The sequence below is a fragment of the Epinephelus fuscoguttatus genome, linkage group LG24 (assembly GCF_011397635.1).
Source record: "Epinephelus fuscoguttatus linkage group LG24, E.fuscoguttatus.final_Chr_v1".
Lineage (NCBI taxonomy): Eukaryota > Metazoa > Chordata > Actinopteri > Perciformes > Serranidae > Epinephelus > Epinephelus fuscoguttatus.
The window spans coordinates 5103930-5121874 of record NC_064775.1 but is presented as its reverse complement, the minus strand read 5'-3'; the positions used below and the strand labels follow the sequence as shown (position 1 = coordinate 5121874).

At 39.5% G+C, this 17945-nt stretch overlaps 1 protein-coding gene across 1 annotated transcript; it reads left to right on the top strand.

Moving 5' to 3' along the window:
- The first annotated feature begins 4569 nt into the window (after nucleotides 1-4569).
- Nucleotides 4570-17893, top strand: mpp4b (MAGUK p55 scaffold protein 4b). Its single transcript, XM_049570666.1, has 21 exons — nucleotides 4570-4630; nucleotides 4722-4843; nucleotides 5073-5150; nucleotides 5241-5324; nucleotides 6106-6237; nucleotides 9780-9861; nucleotides 10986-11071; nucleotides 11262-11336; nucleotides 11417-11483; nucleotides 12387-12516; nucleotides 12639-12697; nucleotides 12833-12850; nucleotides 13427-13468; nucleotides 13632-13652; nucleotides 13784-13798; nucleotides 14493-14534; nucleotides 14692-14865; nucleotides 16179-16259; nucleotides 16394-16596; nucleotides 16700-16834; nucleotides 17007-17893. Exons 1-21 carry the CDS (start codon nucleotides 4573-4575, stop codon nucleotides 17196-17198), a joined length of 1896 nt encoding a protein of 631 aa, XP_049426623.1. The 5' UTR covers nucleotides 4570-4572; the 3' UTR covers nucleotides 17199-17893.
- Nucleotides 17894-17945: the final 52 nt, after the last annotated feature.

The window sequence follows — 17945 nt, the reverse complement described above, 5'->3', positions numbered from 1 at the left end:
GTCAATTAACTGTTTTTGTTTGTTTGTTTGCGTTTGTCTTCGGTAAATCGATACTGAAATATTTGCAGGCTTGAAGATGTTTTGCAGTTCAAAAACAAAAAGAGAAAAAGTATGTTTTTCATCCTAATACAAATATAGCTAATGATGTATAGTAACTTGACATAAGTTAGTGTTTTATTAGACGAAAATTGATAAATTGATCCGAGAAAAAACACAAAAAGAGACAAATTTCTTCAGATTAAAACAAAAGCTAAAGGCCCCTGAATCCTTCTCCTCTGTGCCCTAAGCCCCTCCCACCAGATGACGAGCTTCATACAGTAACCCAGAGTTCCCATACATTGATTTATTCAATTTGATTTCATTGTCAAGCTCTCTTTCTGTTTTCCAGACAACAAATGAGACAAGAAGTAGGTAGCTAACATTAAAGGGAAATTTCGGTTTATTTCAACCTGTCTCCTATCGTCCTAAATTTGTTTCATGTGAGTAGTGACATAAAAATAATAGTTAGCATGTTAGCCGTTAGCCTAGATACAGCCGGGGCACATAGTAGCGTCAGACCTGTTAAAACGTAAGTGAACGGGCAACCTTCAAGTGCAAAGTTAGTCCACTAAACAAGCTTTTTTTCCACAAAGACCGCCTCATATTGTTAGGATAAATGTCAGAGAACATATAGAAAACGACATGTAAACGTGTTGTCTTACCTTACCGGTGTGCTGCCATGTTTGTTTACCATTTAGCTGGTGTTGTATCAAAATGTGCTTCCCCATCGAATGGTTTCTCCCTTCCTCAACATGTAGTGCCCCCCTTGATGGTTAGGGTTATGGCTAAGGTTTTGGGCCAGGTTAACACATATTGACGGGGAAACATCTTCAACACAACAGTGGGTTAAATCTCTGTAACAGCAGCAACAGAAAGTTTGGCGATCCAGCTGGGAGTTGGGGCTCTCCAGTCTCCTGGTTGGATTTGGGTTGCTGCGGCCATTTGTCCATCTCTGGAGCTGCTGCCCGCTCTCCCCCCGCCACTCTAGGTAATGTTAGCTCCATAAACGTGAACACAAAGCCGCAGCTGTGAGCCTTTAGCTCCGGTTAGCAGAAGGCTAAACTATTAGCAACATTTTCTCTCCATCTCTGAAACACTTTGCCGATACTGACACGTTTTTTTTATTTTGTTTATTTTCAGATCCTCTTTTTTTGTGAGTCTGTCTTTCTCTGCTGGATTCTCCGCCATCTGAAGGTGTGCCTGCACGTGTGTCTGCATTTATGGAACAGCCAATAGGAATGCACTCTCTCTGAAATGACGTGTGGTTGGCCAAAGTGTCTCGTCAAAGCCTGAAAACAGAGCCAAGAGGAGGTGCAGAAGTCTAGTTTACTTGCAGACGTCTTGAATTACAATAAGCTCAATTGGAATGATGGGATTTTTGCCCAGTGACCTCAAAAAAACTGCCTACCCCAGCTTTAAATGTTTAACTTGTAAGGGCTCTGCTGTTAAACTGCCAAATCTTCTTGCGCTGCACTTTTTTGAGGCTTGAGGGTGAGAATTAGCCAACAAAGACACGCTTTATATGAAATGCCAGGAGATAATCTCAGTGTTTTGGGTGCAATACGTCGTTTTAGGGCTTTTCAGATGGAGGGAGGAGAGATTTTGTTGTATTTCCTTGGGAATAAGATTACCAATCAGGAGATTAACCCCATTCCTGTCAGATTTTTGAGTTTGCCTAAGGAGATGGTTTATCTGCACTCTCCATTAACTCCAGCTGTTGAGGCAGATTAGCAGATTTTTAATTACTGACTGAAGGCTTTTCTCAACTTTTTTAAAATAACACATCTCTCTCAATCTGTCCCTTTTCAAGAGCTGGAATTGTAAAGCACTTCTCTAAAGCGTGAGTGCAAAATGCCGAAGTACCCCTATCATCTCCCGACACCTAAATTCTCTCCTCCTTTGTCAGACCGTGGAGTCGCCTCCTCTCCACTTGCTCCTCCTGCGTGCCGCTGAAAGCTGAAAGAGTTAAGAAGATTTGGCAGCTCCACGGCAGCCAGCCAGCCGGTGAGGGAGGAACTGGCTTCCGGTGGCCAGAGGCAGGAGGCTCACTTGCCCGGGATTAAGTGGGATCGGGAGAGATTACAGCCCTCTCTCTCTCTCTCTCTCTCTCTCCCTCTCGTTCCCTGCAGCTCGATGAAAGTGTAGAGCTCCGTCCAGTCTCTGGGGAATATTTTCCCATCGTGTATGAACGTTTTCCTGCACAAACCTGCAGGAGCTGGAGGAGGAAAGCTTTTGGCATATTTAAGGATTCAGACTTTAAGGTAAGATGCTTTTTGTTTGAAGAGCTTGGAGGAAGGCCACAGGGTCATCCTCTCCCTCTGACTACGTCTTGAGGAGCTCCTTCTGTTTTATTTCTTTAAAGCAACCAATTTTTCCCTTGTTTTTGCTTAAATACATCACGTGTGGTTGTGACGGTTTATTTACAGTCATGATTAGTTATATAGAGGTAGTAGAAGCTGCCTGACTTTACTTTTTCAACTTGTTTTGGTCCATCACAGTGTCATCTGAATGTCACCCTGACCTCATGAAGGTTAAAATGCCATCAAACCTAAATTTCTTCCCTAAAAATGTCAGTTATTTTGTGCATACTGGTGTTTGCTGCCTCCTGATGGTTCACCAGCCAGAGATTAGGGTCTGCACATCTCTGTGTTTACATCACTGTCTCTCTTACGAGCCGCCGTGAAGTGTGCCATTAACCCCTGACCCCATTCACACTAACCACTCATGGAGTTGTGGCTGCACCTCCCTCACCTGATCCCACTGCATGCTCACGGCTGGATTACCAAGCAGGCAAAGTGATGCCACAGAAGAGGCCCAAGAGTTTTGTGGAAAAAACAAAACAGCAGATCCTGTTTTAGAAGATAATCCTGCAGCCCTGTCTTGTCGGACTTTTATTATTTTCAACCCAATCGGCAGAATACATTTTAAAATAAAAGTTGCAGATGCATTGAAAGACTGTGTTTCTACAATTCTGTAGTTAATGTGTAGTTAGGTTTAGGCACAAAAAACACTTAGTTATTGTTGGGAAGAGATCATGTTTTGGCTTAAAATTCCCCAATTTTGGTGGCACAATCCCCACTGGAAAAGCAGCAATGTCTCCACAGAAACACAATTGCCTTTCGTGGCACTATCCTGGCAAGATACACAGCAATGACTCTGTAAAAAGCAACCACTTTTCATGACACTATTAAGATAGAAAAGTCAGAGATTTCTCATTAAAAACAACCACTTTTTCGGGCACCCTTCCAGCAAGAAATGCATCGTGTTCTGGGGGAAAAACATTTTTCGTGGCACTATCCTGGCAGGAAACACATCCATGTCCTGGGAAAAAAAAAACTTTTCTCATGGCACTTTCCTGGCAGGAAACACCGCTATGTCTCAGTAAAAAAAACAATCACTTTTTGTGGCACTATCCTGGCAGGAAACACAGCGATGACTCTGTAAAAAACAACCACTTTTCATGACACTATTAAGATAGAAAAGTCAGAGATTTCTCATTAAAAACAACCACTTTTTGGGGCACCATTCCAGCAGGAAACGTATTGATGTCCTGGGAAAAAGCATTGTTTCGTAGCACTTTACTGGCAGAAAACGCAACTGTGTCTCGGTAAAAAAACAACCGCTTTTGGTGCTACTATCCTGGCAGGAAACACACTGATGACTCTGTAAAAGCAGCCACTTTTCGTGACACTATTAAGACAGAAAAGTCAGAGATTTCTCATTAAAAACAACCACTTTTTGGGGCACCATTCCAGCAGGAAACGCATCGATGTCCTGGGAAAAAATGTTTTTTCATGGCACTTCACTGGCAGAAAACACAGCTATGTCTCAGTAAAAAAACAACCACTTTTTGTGCCACTATACTGGCAGGAAACGCAGAGGTTTCTCCGTGAAAACTACCGCTTTTTGGTCCACTATCCTGGCAGGAAACACAGTGATGACCCTGGAAAAAGCAACCACTTTTCGTGACACTGTTCCGACAGAAAAGTCAGAGATTTCTCATTAAAAAGTAGCACTTTCTGGGGCACTATCCCAGCAGGAAACACAGCGACGGTTCTTGAACAGTGGTTTGCAGATAGACAGGTGACACAGCATCCACCATCCCCTCCACCTCCCAATGACAAGACAGCGTACATACTACATCACCACAGAAACGTGGATATGATGTGTATGATGTACATATATACAAACACGGTGCATATTTGTATGTAAAGTTTTGTTCAATTCAGTTACCTCAAACACAGACACCTGGGGCCTCGTTAGCATTTTCCAAACTGGAACCTCACTTCAAGAAATCCAAACCATCCCTCTGAAACTCTGATGCTTGATATAATACAATGCATGGGCTCAAGTGATAACAAAGTCTGATGATAGTAGCTCATAGAGCCCTACTTTAGCACTTGGAGAGACTCAACACTCCAATCCAAAAATAAATGACACTGTTTGTTGTGTTTTCTTCACCTCTCCAGGTTTTTCTGGTCCTTGTAATCAGTCAGCAGGAGGTTGGGGTCAAAGGTCGGGGGTCCAGTGACCATGAGGCAGGCGGTGGAGGCCCAGGTGTTGAACCCCCACTGTGAGCTAGGAGAACAAGGTCAGCAGGGGACGTCAGTGGTGCATTTTATGACCTACGACTTCAGCTCTGTGTTTACACTCGTCCGTCGGTGTGTGTCTGTGTGCTGCAGGCCTGCGTCAGATCCTGACTGATGTGATCGAGGAGGTGAGGTCGTCGGTAAATCAGGACATCGACGGAGCGGAGATCCTGCACAGTCTGCTGAACGCCCCGTGGCTGCAGTCGCTGCTCAAGGTCTGAGAACACTTTGAAAATTAATGTTTCTTTAATGTGTGTTGTCTGAGCTCGTTTTCCAAACTGAACATGGACAAGCAAAAGAAGCAGGCTGAAGGAAAGTTGGGCTTTGATAAAATCTAAAAACCTCCCAGTGTTTCAGGATGGGATTTGTTCCTTTAAGCTTCTTAACCACCCACTGACAAAATACTGCTTTTGTTATGAATCACATGACGACATTGTGTTTCAGGTTTACGAGTGTCTCCAGAGGCACCTGAGGAGATCCCCAGCACCAGCTCTCGACTATGCTTCAGGACTTTCACTTCAGGTTCAACCTCAGATTGTGTTTTATTAATTATTTGTTGCTTGTATTTATTTTGTGGAAGACTTTTGAAAGTGGTGGATGTGTGGTTTGTAGCTGCTGATCGACATCAGAGCGTTGCCGGGCTGCTCTGAAGACGCCAAAGAGCTCTACCGCCTCCTGAGACAGCCGCACCTGCAGGTAACAAGTATTCATAGTAATTCTGTAATATGTAAAGTGCTGTTGTGTCTTTATTTATGTTTTTCAACCATATATGTTTTTAATTGTTTATATTTTCAGTCATTTGAATTGACTGTTAATGGAAAAGGCACAAAAATGAGTTTGAATAAAATGACTTTACATGTAAATATAGTGTTTTATTGTTTAATTTATTATTTTTTTCTCTTGTATTTGTGTGGACAAATAGTAAAACAATATTTTTTACAACCTTGAACTGCTCTATAGTCACAATTTTAGTGATTATCACTAAAGAGTTGTAAATTATTATAGGCGCCTGTGTCGTTTTAATATTATTAAAACATTATTAATATGACAAAATGTTAAGTCAGACTTACAGATGAGGGAGCGTTGATTAAGGGACACCATACACGTGGGATAAGGACAGTTTAAAAGGTGCTAAACAAGGAAAGAAAGGTAAGATTAGATTTAGATTAGATTTTATTTCAGACATGTTAAAAAATAATTTAAAAAATAATTTGATTTTTTTTTTAAATAAATACAAAATATGAAAAAAATTAAACATAAAAAATATAATAATAATAATTAGATATAAAAATAAATAATATATAAAATATGAAAAAAATAAAAACAACATAATAAAAAAATACAAAAATAAATAGATAACATTAAAATAAATGAAAGTGTGTATGAAAGTCAGCAAAATTAATCTGATTTACATTATTTGGACCACCAGCGCAGCAGGTTTCAATAAAAAAGTTGTTTGAAACTTCTCGTTTCATAGGCACTCCTCTCAGCTCATGATACGGTGGCCCAGAAGGACTATGAGCCGGTGCTGCCGCCAATGCCAGACGACCTGCCGGACGATGAGGAGGCCACCAGGATCGTCTGCCTGGTGAAGAACAAGCAGCCTCTGGTGAGCCACGCCGTGAAAGTCTCGTTAAAATATAAAAGCTGTCAATGAAGTTCTGATATGAAACATTTCAGAGCAGCTTAGCTGGCGTCACAGTCACCTTACCTGAGGCCTGAGTCGACTCAGTAGTTAGAAACTACCTGACCTGAAAATGAGGTCACATTTTGATGGGATCACCTCCACTGTTCATGTTTAATCCCTCTTTGCAGAAACAGGTTTTGTGGGATCAGACAAACTTCTCTGAGTGTAAAAATGGCCGTAGATCATGAAGTCCTGCTCCAAGGATTTTAAATGGTACAAAAACAGCTTCTTATAGATCTGTGTCAAGTGTTTTTAGTATAAAGCATTAGCTTTAAAGATAAAAAAAATGGTATTGCCGTGATTTTTCATATTAATAAACATAATGTCAAAAGAAATAGAAAAAATAGAAAAAATTAAAACAATTAATAGATCAAAAAGACATAGGAAAAACGAGAAACAAAGAAAGAAAGAAAAAGAAAAGAAAAGGTTAATTTAAAAATTCATAAAAAAAGACATAAGAACAATGTATCAGAAAAAATACAATAAACTAAGAGATAAATAAATAAAGACACACAGCACACACTTAAAAGATGATTAAAATAAAATAAAAAATAAAATTTAAAAAGTACACTTAAAAAAGAATTAGGGAGAACACACTTAAAATAAAATAGAATAAAAACTAAATTAAATTTTTAAAAAAAGACAAAGAATGCACTTAAAATTAATAAATAAATTTGAATAAATAGTAAATTAATAAAATTTTAAAAATCTAATTTAATTAACTAACAACACCACATCGTATGAGCGCACTTTAAAAAAAAAGTAAATAGAATAAAATTTAAATTAAAACATTAAAAGAAAAAGACGTATAACTAAATGAAAATTAAAAGAAAATAACAATATAATTTAAAAGATAAACTTAAGAAAAAAAAAACATAGGAAGACCACATCTAAAAAAGTTAATAAATTAAAATTAAATTGAATTAAATTAAATTGAATTAGATTAGATTAGATTAGATTAAATTAGATTAAATTAAATTAAATTGAGCTGAATTGAATTGAATTAGATTAGACTAAATTAGATTAAATTAAATAGAATTGAATTGAATTAAAAAGACAGTAAGAACACACTTGAATGGATTAAATACTTTTTTTAAAAAAAATTACCCACACATTGGAAGAACACACTTGAAAAGAAAATAAATAAAATAACGATTTAATTAGAGACATAGGAAGAACACACTACTTATTATTATCGTTATTATTGTGTACAATACAATACAACAGCAGCACTAACTACAGCCTCTAAAATTAAAATGAAGTTGTTGGGGTTTTTTTCAGGACAGAGGTGTCCACATACTTCTGGCCAAGTAGTGTAGTTTGGAAATGATTCCTTTCCTTGTAACCTGATTGTATTTGTGTGGATACAGAAGACTGTCAACATTCAGTTGTTTATTTGTTTGTAACTCATGCATACGTTCCAGTATTAAAGCAGATGCTTGTGGATATTTAATTTTTTTTCCCCCAAATATAAATCAAACAGCTGACTGCGTCCAGCAGAGACCAGATGTTTGTATAATCTGTCATTTGAGTAATTGTGTGTTGGTGCTACAGATTTCCTCACAGCACAGCCCGCTGGAAAAGAAGGAAACACTCTTTTATTATCAGTGTCTGCAAAATACTTAAATGCAGCTCCTCTGTTGTGAGTTACTTTCCATTTTTTAATCTTGTTTTTTCCCAGCAGAAGCTCTCAGTCTCTACTTCCTGTGTTGAGCATTTCCCTCTGCCTTTGAGTGACTCTGTTGTCTCACAGCTGCGCAACCAGCGGCTTCCCGGTGCCTCCTCCCCGTGTGCAAAAAGCTCCAGAGTGGGGATCCGCAGTCACTGGGACACCCTGAGGCGTCTGACACGGCAGAGGCTTCACCGAGGCGGTGCGTTCGGGCTCCAGAGCCCGGCTGTTGGGAGCCCAGACACCAAGGACTGGTGTGGCGTTCGCAGAGGCAGCTACCCGCCGACTGAGCCGCAGTGTCACGCAGCAGCAGCTCGGCCGTACGCTCCGCCTCGCTGTAAGCCGATGACTCAGTGTCAGATGTGCTGTAGCAAGTCGCTGAGCCGGTGTCGAGTTTGCTACTCCAACTTCCTCTGGGAGCAAAGTCTGAACCGCTCGGCGCCGTCCGTCTACAGCTCCATTCTGATCGGTAAGAAAATCATCCGTCTCCTTTCATCGTCCATCACAGCTGCTTTCATGGATTAATAGTGTCTGTTTTCTCGTTGGAGACAACATCATGGAAGAGCTGGGCAGCGGAGATGAAGACGAAGCAGGAGTGTCTATCAATGCGTCATCGTCGCTTCCCACAGCGCGGCGGTGGACCATGTCTCCCCCGTGTCTCACCGTGCCTTACTACTCCAACTCGGACGACTACCTCCAGCCCGGCCTGCCCACCAGGCTTCGAAGCCAAAGCCCTCGCATCCGCACTGCTCCCCCGAGCCCCATGCGCCCTCGCCGAGTGGTGGATCTACCCCCGGTGTCCCCCGTGGAGCTCGCCAAGCAGGAGAGCCTGGACGAGCTGAGGACGACGGTGCAGCTGGCCGCCTGCTCCATGGAGAACAGCACCAAAGACATCAAGCTCCTCGGGGAGAAGATGGCAGCAGCGACTGAGCGCATGTCGGAGACAGTGCAGGACAACTCCCAGGCCTTGGCGCTTCTCACTCAGGTGGTGGACCGGCTGCAGACGCTCCTCGCCGCCACCAGGACGACTGAGATCAACGCCCCGAGACCTGCTGAGCAAGACGGCACACCTACGAAAAACCAAACTCCAAAGAGCAGAGGGCAGCGTCCGTCTCTGACCCACCAATCCAGATGTTCCTTCCCCTCGCTTCCCTCCTCCTCCTCCTCCCTCAGCAGCTCTGTAGATGCTCCCTCCACCTCTCAGGGGACCAGCTGTCTGTCCGTGTCCTGCCGTGCGTCCCCCCGAACTACCCCCAAGACAAAGAACTCGCCTTCGCCACAGACGAAACACGCCGAGCATCAAGCGCCCAAGCAGCCTCTGACCAACGGGCTGCTGGATGAGCCCAAGGAGGCGTCCCACGCTGTGAAAGGAGGTCGCTCAAACCAGCGGAAGAAGAGGAGGAAGAAGGCGGCGTGAGAGGCGCTGAAGAGTGTCCAAAGCGTGGACTTCTTGGGTCCTTTCAAGTCGTCTCTGCAGAGTGGATGACCTGCAAACGCACACAGTGGTAGCTGATTTTTATTGCTGCATTTCTCGCCGTTTTCGTCCATCGTGTTGTGGATCATTTCATCATTTCCACTGTCTGCTCATTTTAGGAACTTCCTCAGCATTCATTTTGTTTTTGTCGCAGCTGTCGTGAATTAAACCTTCCAATATCTTCCTCCAGTCGTTACATCCTGTCATGACTTCCACCTGACTCCATCGGCATCATTAGTCTTGACTTGTGTGATTCGATTTGACGTCAACTCCACGCTTCACGCTTTTATTCACTCTGTGTTCTCATCTGTTGTGTTCCAGGGAGCGACCATAAAGAGAAACGAGATCACAGGGGAGATTTTTGTCGCTCGGGTGATTCATGGAGGGCTGGCTGATCGCAGCGGTGAGCTTTTTCTCTCAAGGATAATGTCCTCAATTTACTGCCTTACCTCTCTTTGTGTCGTTAACTAGAAGCTGAAATTCTTGGATTTCATTAAAGATATGTCAGTGACATGACAGGGTAACAACTGAGAGAGTACTGCCCTTTAAAAAGTAAACTTACATGCTTTCATTTGAGCTTTTATCGAGTCACAACCTCAATATCTCAAGTTATAACCTTTAAGTCCCAAGTCAAGCAATCGAGCAAGTCAAGCCATTCCTCCGAGGAGAGCTGCAGGCAGGAGGAGAGAGTCATGTCCTATCAAATCATTAGTCTCAGGTCATGAATACCAAGTCAAAGTCAAGTCCTCAAATTTACGATTTGGGTCAGACTTGAGTCAAATCATGTGACTCGAGTCCCCTACCTCCGCTTTCTACCCAATTTATATCATATTATATTTAGGTTAAAGGATAATGCAGGAAAAGACATAATATTTATAGCTGACTGTATATTTCTACTTCAAGTTTAAAACTAACCAGGTTTTGGGGATTTCAAAGACACGCACACTTTAATAATCACTTCAAAGTTAACTTGATGATACTGTAATTTTTATTTATTTATTACACTCATATATTTTTATTTGCACACACAGAACACTGCATAAAATCCAGATGATGAAAAATAAAAAAAAATGTGTCAAGAGAGGCTTAAACAACAGACCTACCCTCGACTTAAAGAGAAAAACAAATTACAAAAAACGGTGGAAAAAACTAATATTAATAAAATAAAATTTAAAAAAAAAAAAGCTAAGCTAACATAATTGAGAAAAATACAAGAAATAAATGACAACAAGAAGCTCACAAAATAACACTGATGGACAACCAAGCCAAAAAAAACCCAAAATATATACATGGGAAAAAAAATCCAGAGAAAATTCAAAATTTAAAAATTAATAATAAAAATGATGACGATGATATACTCTTCAAGAAATAATTAGATATCACAAAGTATATGTAATATTTATTTCCTTTTTTAAATGTTCTTAGCATAACAAGCTCTTGATGAAGTCTGCTTTGGTGTTTGTATTTGTATTTATGTGTGTGTGTGTGTGTGTGTGTGTGTTTGTGTGTGTGTGTGCGTGTGTGTAGGTCTGCTCCATGCGGGGGACAGGATCATAGAGGTGAATGGTTTTCCCGTGGATGGGATGGAACCTGAGCAAGTCATCCAAGTTGTGGTGCGTCGCTTTGTGTGGATACGAACTGTAAAATGAGACCACTGTTTTTTATGTTCATACTATAAACATTAGTCTATGTCATTTTCCGTCCTTTATATCTGTGGTCTTGAATGCCACATTGTCTTTCCTGTAGACCTCTGAATCACACCTCACATCATATATCGTATCTTGTTTCTTTCCAACCAATCAGCAAGCAAGGTCGCAAGGCACCATCATGTTCAAGGTCGTCCCCATCACAGAGAGGCCAGTCCACAACCAGACGATGGTAAATCATTATTTTTATTTCTCTATCTATACACACAAAAACACCAACATATCATTAAGAAATGATTTTTGTCTACGTAGCTCTACGTGAGGGCCATGGCCGACTACAGCCCCCAGCAGGACCCGACCATCCCCTGCGCCGACGCCGGTATGTATGAAATGTCATTTAAGTTGGTCGTTAATAAATAAATAAACATGGCTATGAAATAATCCTGAAATATATACATGAGAAAATAAATATATAGATATATAAAATATAAATATGTTTTTTTTTCCAAAGGATGCTTTTTATTATTTCAGGGGAAATTTATTTCTTGCTGGCACATTTATTTCCCTGCTTTTTTATTTCAACGTCTCATATTCAAATTAATGGGGTGTGGTTATCTAATAAAAGTAGTTTACAGTTATTTTTTTTTATAAAAGTCTATTTTTTTTATTTATTAATTTTACTATATTGACTTATTTTTTATTTCTTGTATACATTTATTTTGATATTTATTGCCTCCTTTATTCATTTCAGGGTTTATTTCATAGCAATGTTTGTTTATTTCATTTATTTATTTAATGTGGACTTAAATGGTATTTTACATGTTTATTTATTTCACAGGATTTTTTATTTTCATTTTTATTATTTATTTGATATTGACTTAAATGGTATTTTACATTTTTATTTATTTTATAGGATTTTTTATTTTTATTTTTTATGTATTTTTTTAATGTAATGTTGACTTAATGGTATTTTACATGTTTATTTATTTCATAGGATTTTTTTATTTTCATTTTTATTATTTATTTAATATTGACTTAAATGGTATTTACATGTTTATTTATTTTGTAGGATTTTTTATTTTTATTTTTTTGTTTATTTAATGTTGACTTAAATGGTATTTTACATTTTTATTTATTTTATAGGATTTTTCATTTTTATTTTTATGTATTTTTTTTTGTAATGTTGAATAAATGGTATTTTACATGTTTATTTATTTCATAAGGTTTTTTATTGTTTTTTATTTTTTTATTTAGGTAATGTTGACTTAATGTTATTTTACAGGAATGAGCTTCAGAAAAGGTGACGTCCTGGAGATTGTGGACCAGACAGACGCCCTCTGGTGGCAGGCCAAGAAACTGCCCAGCAACATGGCCTGCGCCGGCCTCATCCCCTCCACCAACCTGCTGAAACGGTCAGGAGCGTTCACTGATTTTGTCAACATGTTTTTATTTACTGGAATATTTGCTATGATTCACAAACTCCCGGCGCTGCTGTATTGTGATAATTAATAAGCAGAAACTTTTGTTGTAACAGGAAGCAGAGGGAGTTCTGGTGGTCTCAGCCTTATCAGCCACATGCCTGCATACAGACCTGTAAGTTCACCATCATCTCCTTTAACGTATCTCAGACTTTATTTAAAAGTCAGAACATTTTCTGAATTTACAGCCTCTGTACAACCTGGTTTCACATTTGAGTTTTCATTGTGTTTTACTCCAAACTAACTGAAGTGAGCACTGTAGAAGAAGGTAAGGACATTACACTTCATGTTGTACTCTTGTACTTTATTTTGTATATTATATATTGTATATTATATTATATTTTTTCAATATTTTATTTTTATTATATTATATTTTTAATATTTTTATTTATTTTTTCTGATGATATTTTCCTTTTTATTTATTATATAACATTTTATTTGTACTATTGTACTGTTTTTTTGTTTTATTTATTATATTTTACTTTGATATTTTATTTTTTGTTTTATTATACTTTATTTTTATTTATTTTTTCTGATGATATTTAACTTTTAATTTTTTTGTTTTATTTTTATCATAATTTTATTTTTATTTATCATATAACATTTGTACTATTGTACTGTATTTTTGTTTTTATTATATTTTCCTTTTTATTTTTTGTTTTATTTTACTATATATATTTTTTATTACATTTTATTTATTTTGTATTTGTCACTCAGTTACTTTTTCCTTTGCTTTTGACTCTTGAGCTGCCTGTCTTTATTTGCTGTTTAGCTTTAAAACAAAATGATTTATTTCTGTGTTGTATTACAGATATAACTTTTTATGTCCATTTTTCACCCACAGAGGAAGACCTGATGGCCATCGATGAGAGATGTGTGGAAGCAGGTAAACCTGTCACTTATTTATTTATTAGCCTGTAATAAATTTTATGAACAAACTTATTGTGTGTCTTCGCTGCAATTAGATTTCCAAGAATCATAAAACGATGCTGTTAGCAGCCCCCTTTTTGCTGTGTGATTAATTTCCCTCGTGTGTTTTCCTTTGTCAGATGAGGAGGCATTTGAATCTGGTAGGTAAGTCTTTGTTGATTTAATCTGGTTTGGGCTGTGAATCCGGCGACTCTGTCTCTCGTCCTTCATCTGAAACACTTGTTATTGTTTCCTTTCCAAACTCTGCCGCCGCCTGACGGGGAAATATCAGACGAGCTCAGAGAAGGTGAGAAAGCTTCTGGTGTTTGTATTTTTATCTGCCTGTGGAGATTAAACTCACAAACCTGCACAAGTGCAAAGGACATATGTAAAAGAGTCAGAAATTATACATAAGAATACAGAAATAAACAAATAATCAGTGTGTAATAAAAAGTATATGTTTCATAGTCGTTGCACTGCATTGTGGGAATTGTAGGATTTAGACTTTTTTGAGACATTAAAAGTTGAGATACCTCTGCTGGTTCAGTCTCTCAACTTTATTTAAGTTCAGAACAATTGCTGGCATAAATCTTCAATCAATAATTTAATAATACATTTATTTATTATTATTGCTAATTTAGGATTTACATTTAACAGCCATACCTTGTCTTTTAGAAAAAGTATGGTATTGTTAATTTTCTCTGTTATCTGTCATTCTTAATTTTTATTTTATTTCTTTTTTATTTTTAAGCTCATTTTTATTTAGATTTTTTTGCCATCTCTCACTGTTATTTATTTTTTTACTAAATATAATAACTCATAAATTTTTGATTTTGCCTCATTATCTGGCTCTAATTTGAGCTGCTAATTCTTATTAGATCATCCTCTTTATGATAATTTTAAAAAGTGTCCGTATTTATTTCTATGTTTATGTCTTTTGTTCTTCCTCACCTCCTTTTGCATCCATATTTCCCACTCTGCTTCTCTTCACATCAAACCAGAGGAGGATGACTTCAGCAGCAACATTGAAGGGATCTACTTAGGTACGTCTGAAATCTCTGTCTGTCAGAATTAAAGTCAAACTGCACTCATTTCTGCACATTAAAAGCCCTTTATATCACTTATGTTCTGTTTGCATGAGTGCTGTACGTATCACTGATAAGTCTCCAAACACAAACATTACCTCTGATTTCCACTCAGCGGGCTTCAGGCGCAGCATGCGTCTCTGTCGGCGGCGGTCTCACAGCACCGTCCAGCCGTCCTGCCACACCCGCTGCCCCAGCAGCTGCTACAGCGCCCTCAACAGCCCCTATGAGGAGGTGGTGCGCTACCAGCGCCACCCGCAGGATGCACATCGCCTCATCGCCCTCTTAGGTACAGTAAGAGTTACAGTTTAACCATTTGTCTCTGGGCACACTGTTCTCCAATATATTCCATTATATTTAAGGAGAAAGCAGTCATCCCATGTGCACAAAGAATAAATGTAGACCTGTTATGATGATAAAATGGCTGTATCTCAGAAACTACAACAACAATAATCATGTATTTGGTCCAAACTGATACTTGAATATCAAAGATGTACACACATATGTTACGTCTTGAGATCGTTTGGCGATAGGTGGTGTGTGTTCTCTGGTCTGTACACTGCTAAATATTGAGTGAGCTTCGGTTTCTCATCCTCTCTGGTGAACTTCACAACCTTGAGTTACGTTTCGGCTGAAGAGTACTGGCGTGGCGCTCAGTTATTTGGAAGCTCTTTCTGGTGATTGAAGGTTGGATAAGAGAGAGAACTCCCTTTTGTCGGCCTTGACTCATGCCGTAAGTCAGTGGTTCCCAACTGGTGGGTTGTGGTCCAAAAGTGGGTCACGTGTCCATTCTCAATGGACTGCAAACATGTGATTTGTGGAAAAAAAAAAAAAAAACACTTTCTGTTGTTGAATGCAGTGAATTTCCGACACAGAGCTTTTATTTTGAAGTGCTGTTTCCTCAACAGAGACAGCAAATTAGCTTGATGACACGTAGTCTCTTACGCAGACGCCGATGACGTCAGCACACTGGCTGACTCTGTCGTCTGTGGACATTCCCATCGGAAAGTTGTAATAGAACTAGCGCTTCCTCGACCAACGGCTGATTAGCTTCGCCTTACACCCGCCTACACCGGAATTGCTGTTCCCCGAATTGTTGTCCGTAGTACAACAGAAAAGGAATTGTTCAGTGCATCGCAAGAAGAGATTAAAATTGATATGAAACTTGTGCCGTACCTATGGCAACGCCGTCACGTGGTCTGGATATCCCCGCCCATTTCTGTTACAAAATGAAACACGAATGTCCCCAGACTCCCATTCCGAAGTAAGGAGGGCTGGTCACGCGAGACTAGATGACACGTCCAAACGCAAGTATGACGCTTAATGTATTAAACTGTGTGGACCTGGAACTAATGACAAAGGAGAAATCTGGACCAGCTGGGAACCACTGCCTAAAGTTATCTTACATGATACAGCTACCTTTGCACTGGCTTTTAATGACCTTCAAAAGACCTCCAAGATCTGTTTTGGTTGGCACTCCTGTCTGTGTTCGTATGAGTCGTCTTGATGGCCGCCAGAAACTTTTTCCTTGGCGCAGACAGAACAGCAGATTCGATGTGATTAAATGTATGGTTGTGATTAAGTCTGTCCTTTTTTTCTCAGGTCCGTCCGGTGTGGGTGTGAATGAACTTCGGAGGCGTTTGATTGAAATGAACCCCAACATCTTCCAGGGACCTGTACCTCGTACGTACCATCATCATCATCCACCCAATTTAGAATCAGTTTAATGACATTCAGCCTTACTTTCCTCCTGGAGCTGATCGAGTGTCTCAAAGAGAAACAATATCAATCATATTACTTCCTTTTTTCTTGGCCAGACACCACAAGAGCACCCAAAGGATACGAGGAGTCTGGCAGAGAGTATCACTTCACCAGCCGGGAAATCTTTGACAACATGATGTATAACAACAGGTTTCTGGAGTACGGCGAGTACAAGGGGAATCTGTACGGCACCAGCGTCGAGTCTGTGAGGGAAGTTTTAAGCAGCGGAAAGATCTGCGTCGTCGACATAGAGCCAAACGTGAGAACGCTGACATCATTGTCCTCATCATAATACAGCTAACGGGCGTAGTTTTGTGCTTGCAGTCACGTTAACGATCTGAATGGTTCATGTCTTCGTTTAGGCCATTCAGGCAGTGAGGACCCATGAGCTGAGGGCCTACATCATCTACGTGAAGCCTCCGCCACTGGAGCGCCTCAGGGAGACCAGACAGGACTCGTACATCACCACCAACTACTACGTCAACCGACCGTTCAAAGTAAACTCCCCCAGAAACAGATTTTATTATTTTCATCTTTTATTAGCCCATTATATTGAACAGTGCTTCTCAGAAAGACCTTGACGCTCAGTTTTCCTCTTGATTTAAAGTTTTTAAATGCTGTAAATGACTTCAAACTGTTTTTCTATTTCATTTTTGTTCCCCCCATCAGGACGAAGACTTCCAGGAGATGGAAGACGCCGCCCGGAAGATGGAGTCTCACTTCTGGCAGTTCTTTGACTACGTATTCGTCAACGATGAGCTGCAGGACTCCTGCGTCCAGCTGCTGACGGCGGTGAGGAAGGCGCAGGACGAGCCGCAGTGGGTCCCCGCCAGCTGGATACGACCCACCACCGAGTCCTAAGACAGGACGGAGGAGGAGAGGGGGCAGGAGAGATGGGACCCCTGTTATCATGGCAGCATATCATTTTCATTTTACAGATTTCTCACTGTAAAATCTCAACATGTGAATCAGTTTTTATTTTTTGGGGGAGTAGGGCATGAAAGAAACCCGAAATATTTTGATCTTGTTACGTGGGTGCTTGATCTGGTTTTTAAGTCTCTGAAGTGAGCAGAGCATCAAAGCCGTCTCTCTTTGAGTGTTATTACAAGGATCATTATTATTATTATAGGTGCAGATTTCTCACTCTCCTGTTCTACATGCAACTTTAATTTAACACGGTGTTCACTGCTGCACAAGAGCAAAATAGGTTCATTTCTTGCCCTGCTCCTCACTCTTTTACACAAACCTGCAATAAAGAATGTGATACTTTTCCAATTGATGTTTACATTACTAGAAAACAAAGTGGGTTCTTGTGATATGTTTTTGTTTGTGTTTTTTTTCATTCTGAATTTGTGTAAATTTTGTTTTGTGGTTTGCTATAGCCCAAATGTGTCATTGCATGCCAAAAAAAATACTAAACAACAATAAAAACAAGCTGTTTGGCACAAAAATGACTCTTTTTTTGACCTTATTTAATTTAAAATAATGTGATAACGTGCAAAAATGCAAGCAAAGCAATGATATTTTAATATTTGTATCCGTTTGTGACGTTAATAAACCACTTCTGATAGTAATTTATTCATTTGTTTATTTATTTAGTCCGTTTTT

Coding starts and splice junctions, on each gene's coding strand:
- mpp4b (XM_049570666.1), top strand. CDS start 4,573: ATGAGGCAGGCGGTGGAGGCCCAGGTGTTGAACCCCCACTGTGAGCTA. Junction 11,484..12,386: donor CATCCCCTGCGCCGACGCCG/GTATGTATGAAA, acceptor GTTATTTTACAG/GAATGAGCTTCAGAAAAGGT. Junction 14,866..16,178: donor TCGCCTCATCGCCCTCTTAG/GTACAGTAAGAG, acceptor TTTTTTTCTCAG/GTCCGTCCGGTGTGGGTGTG.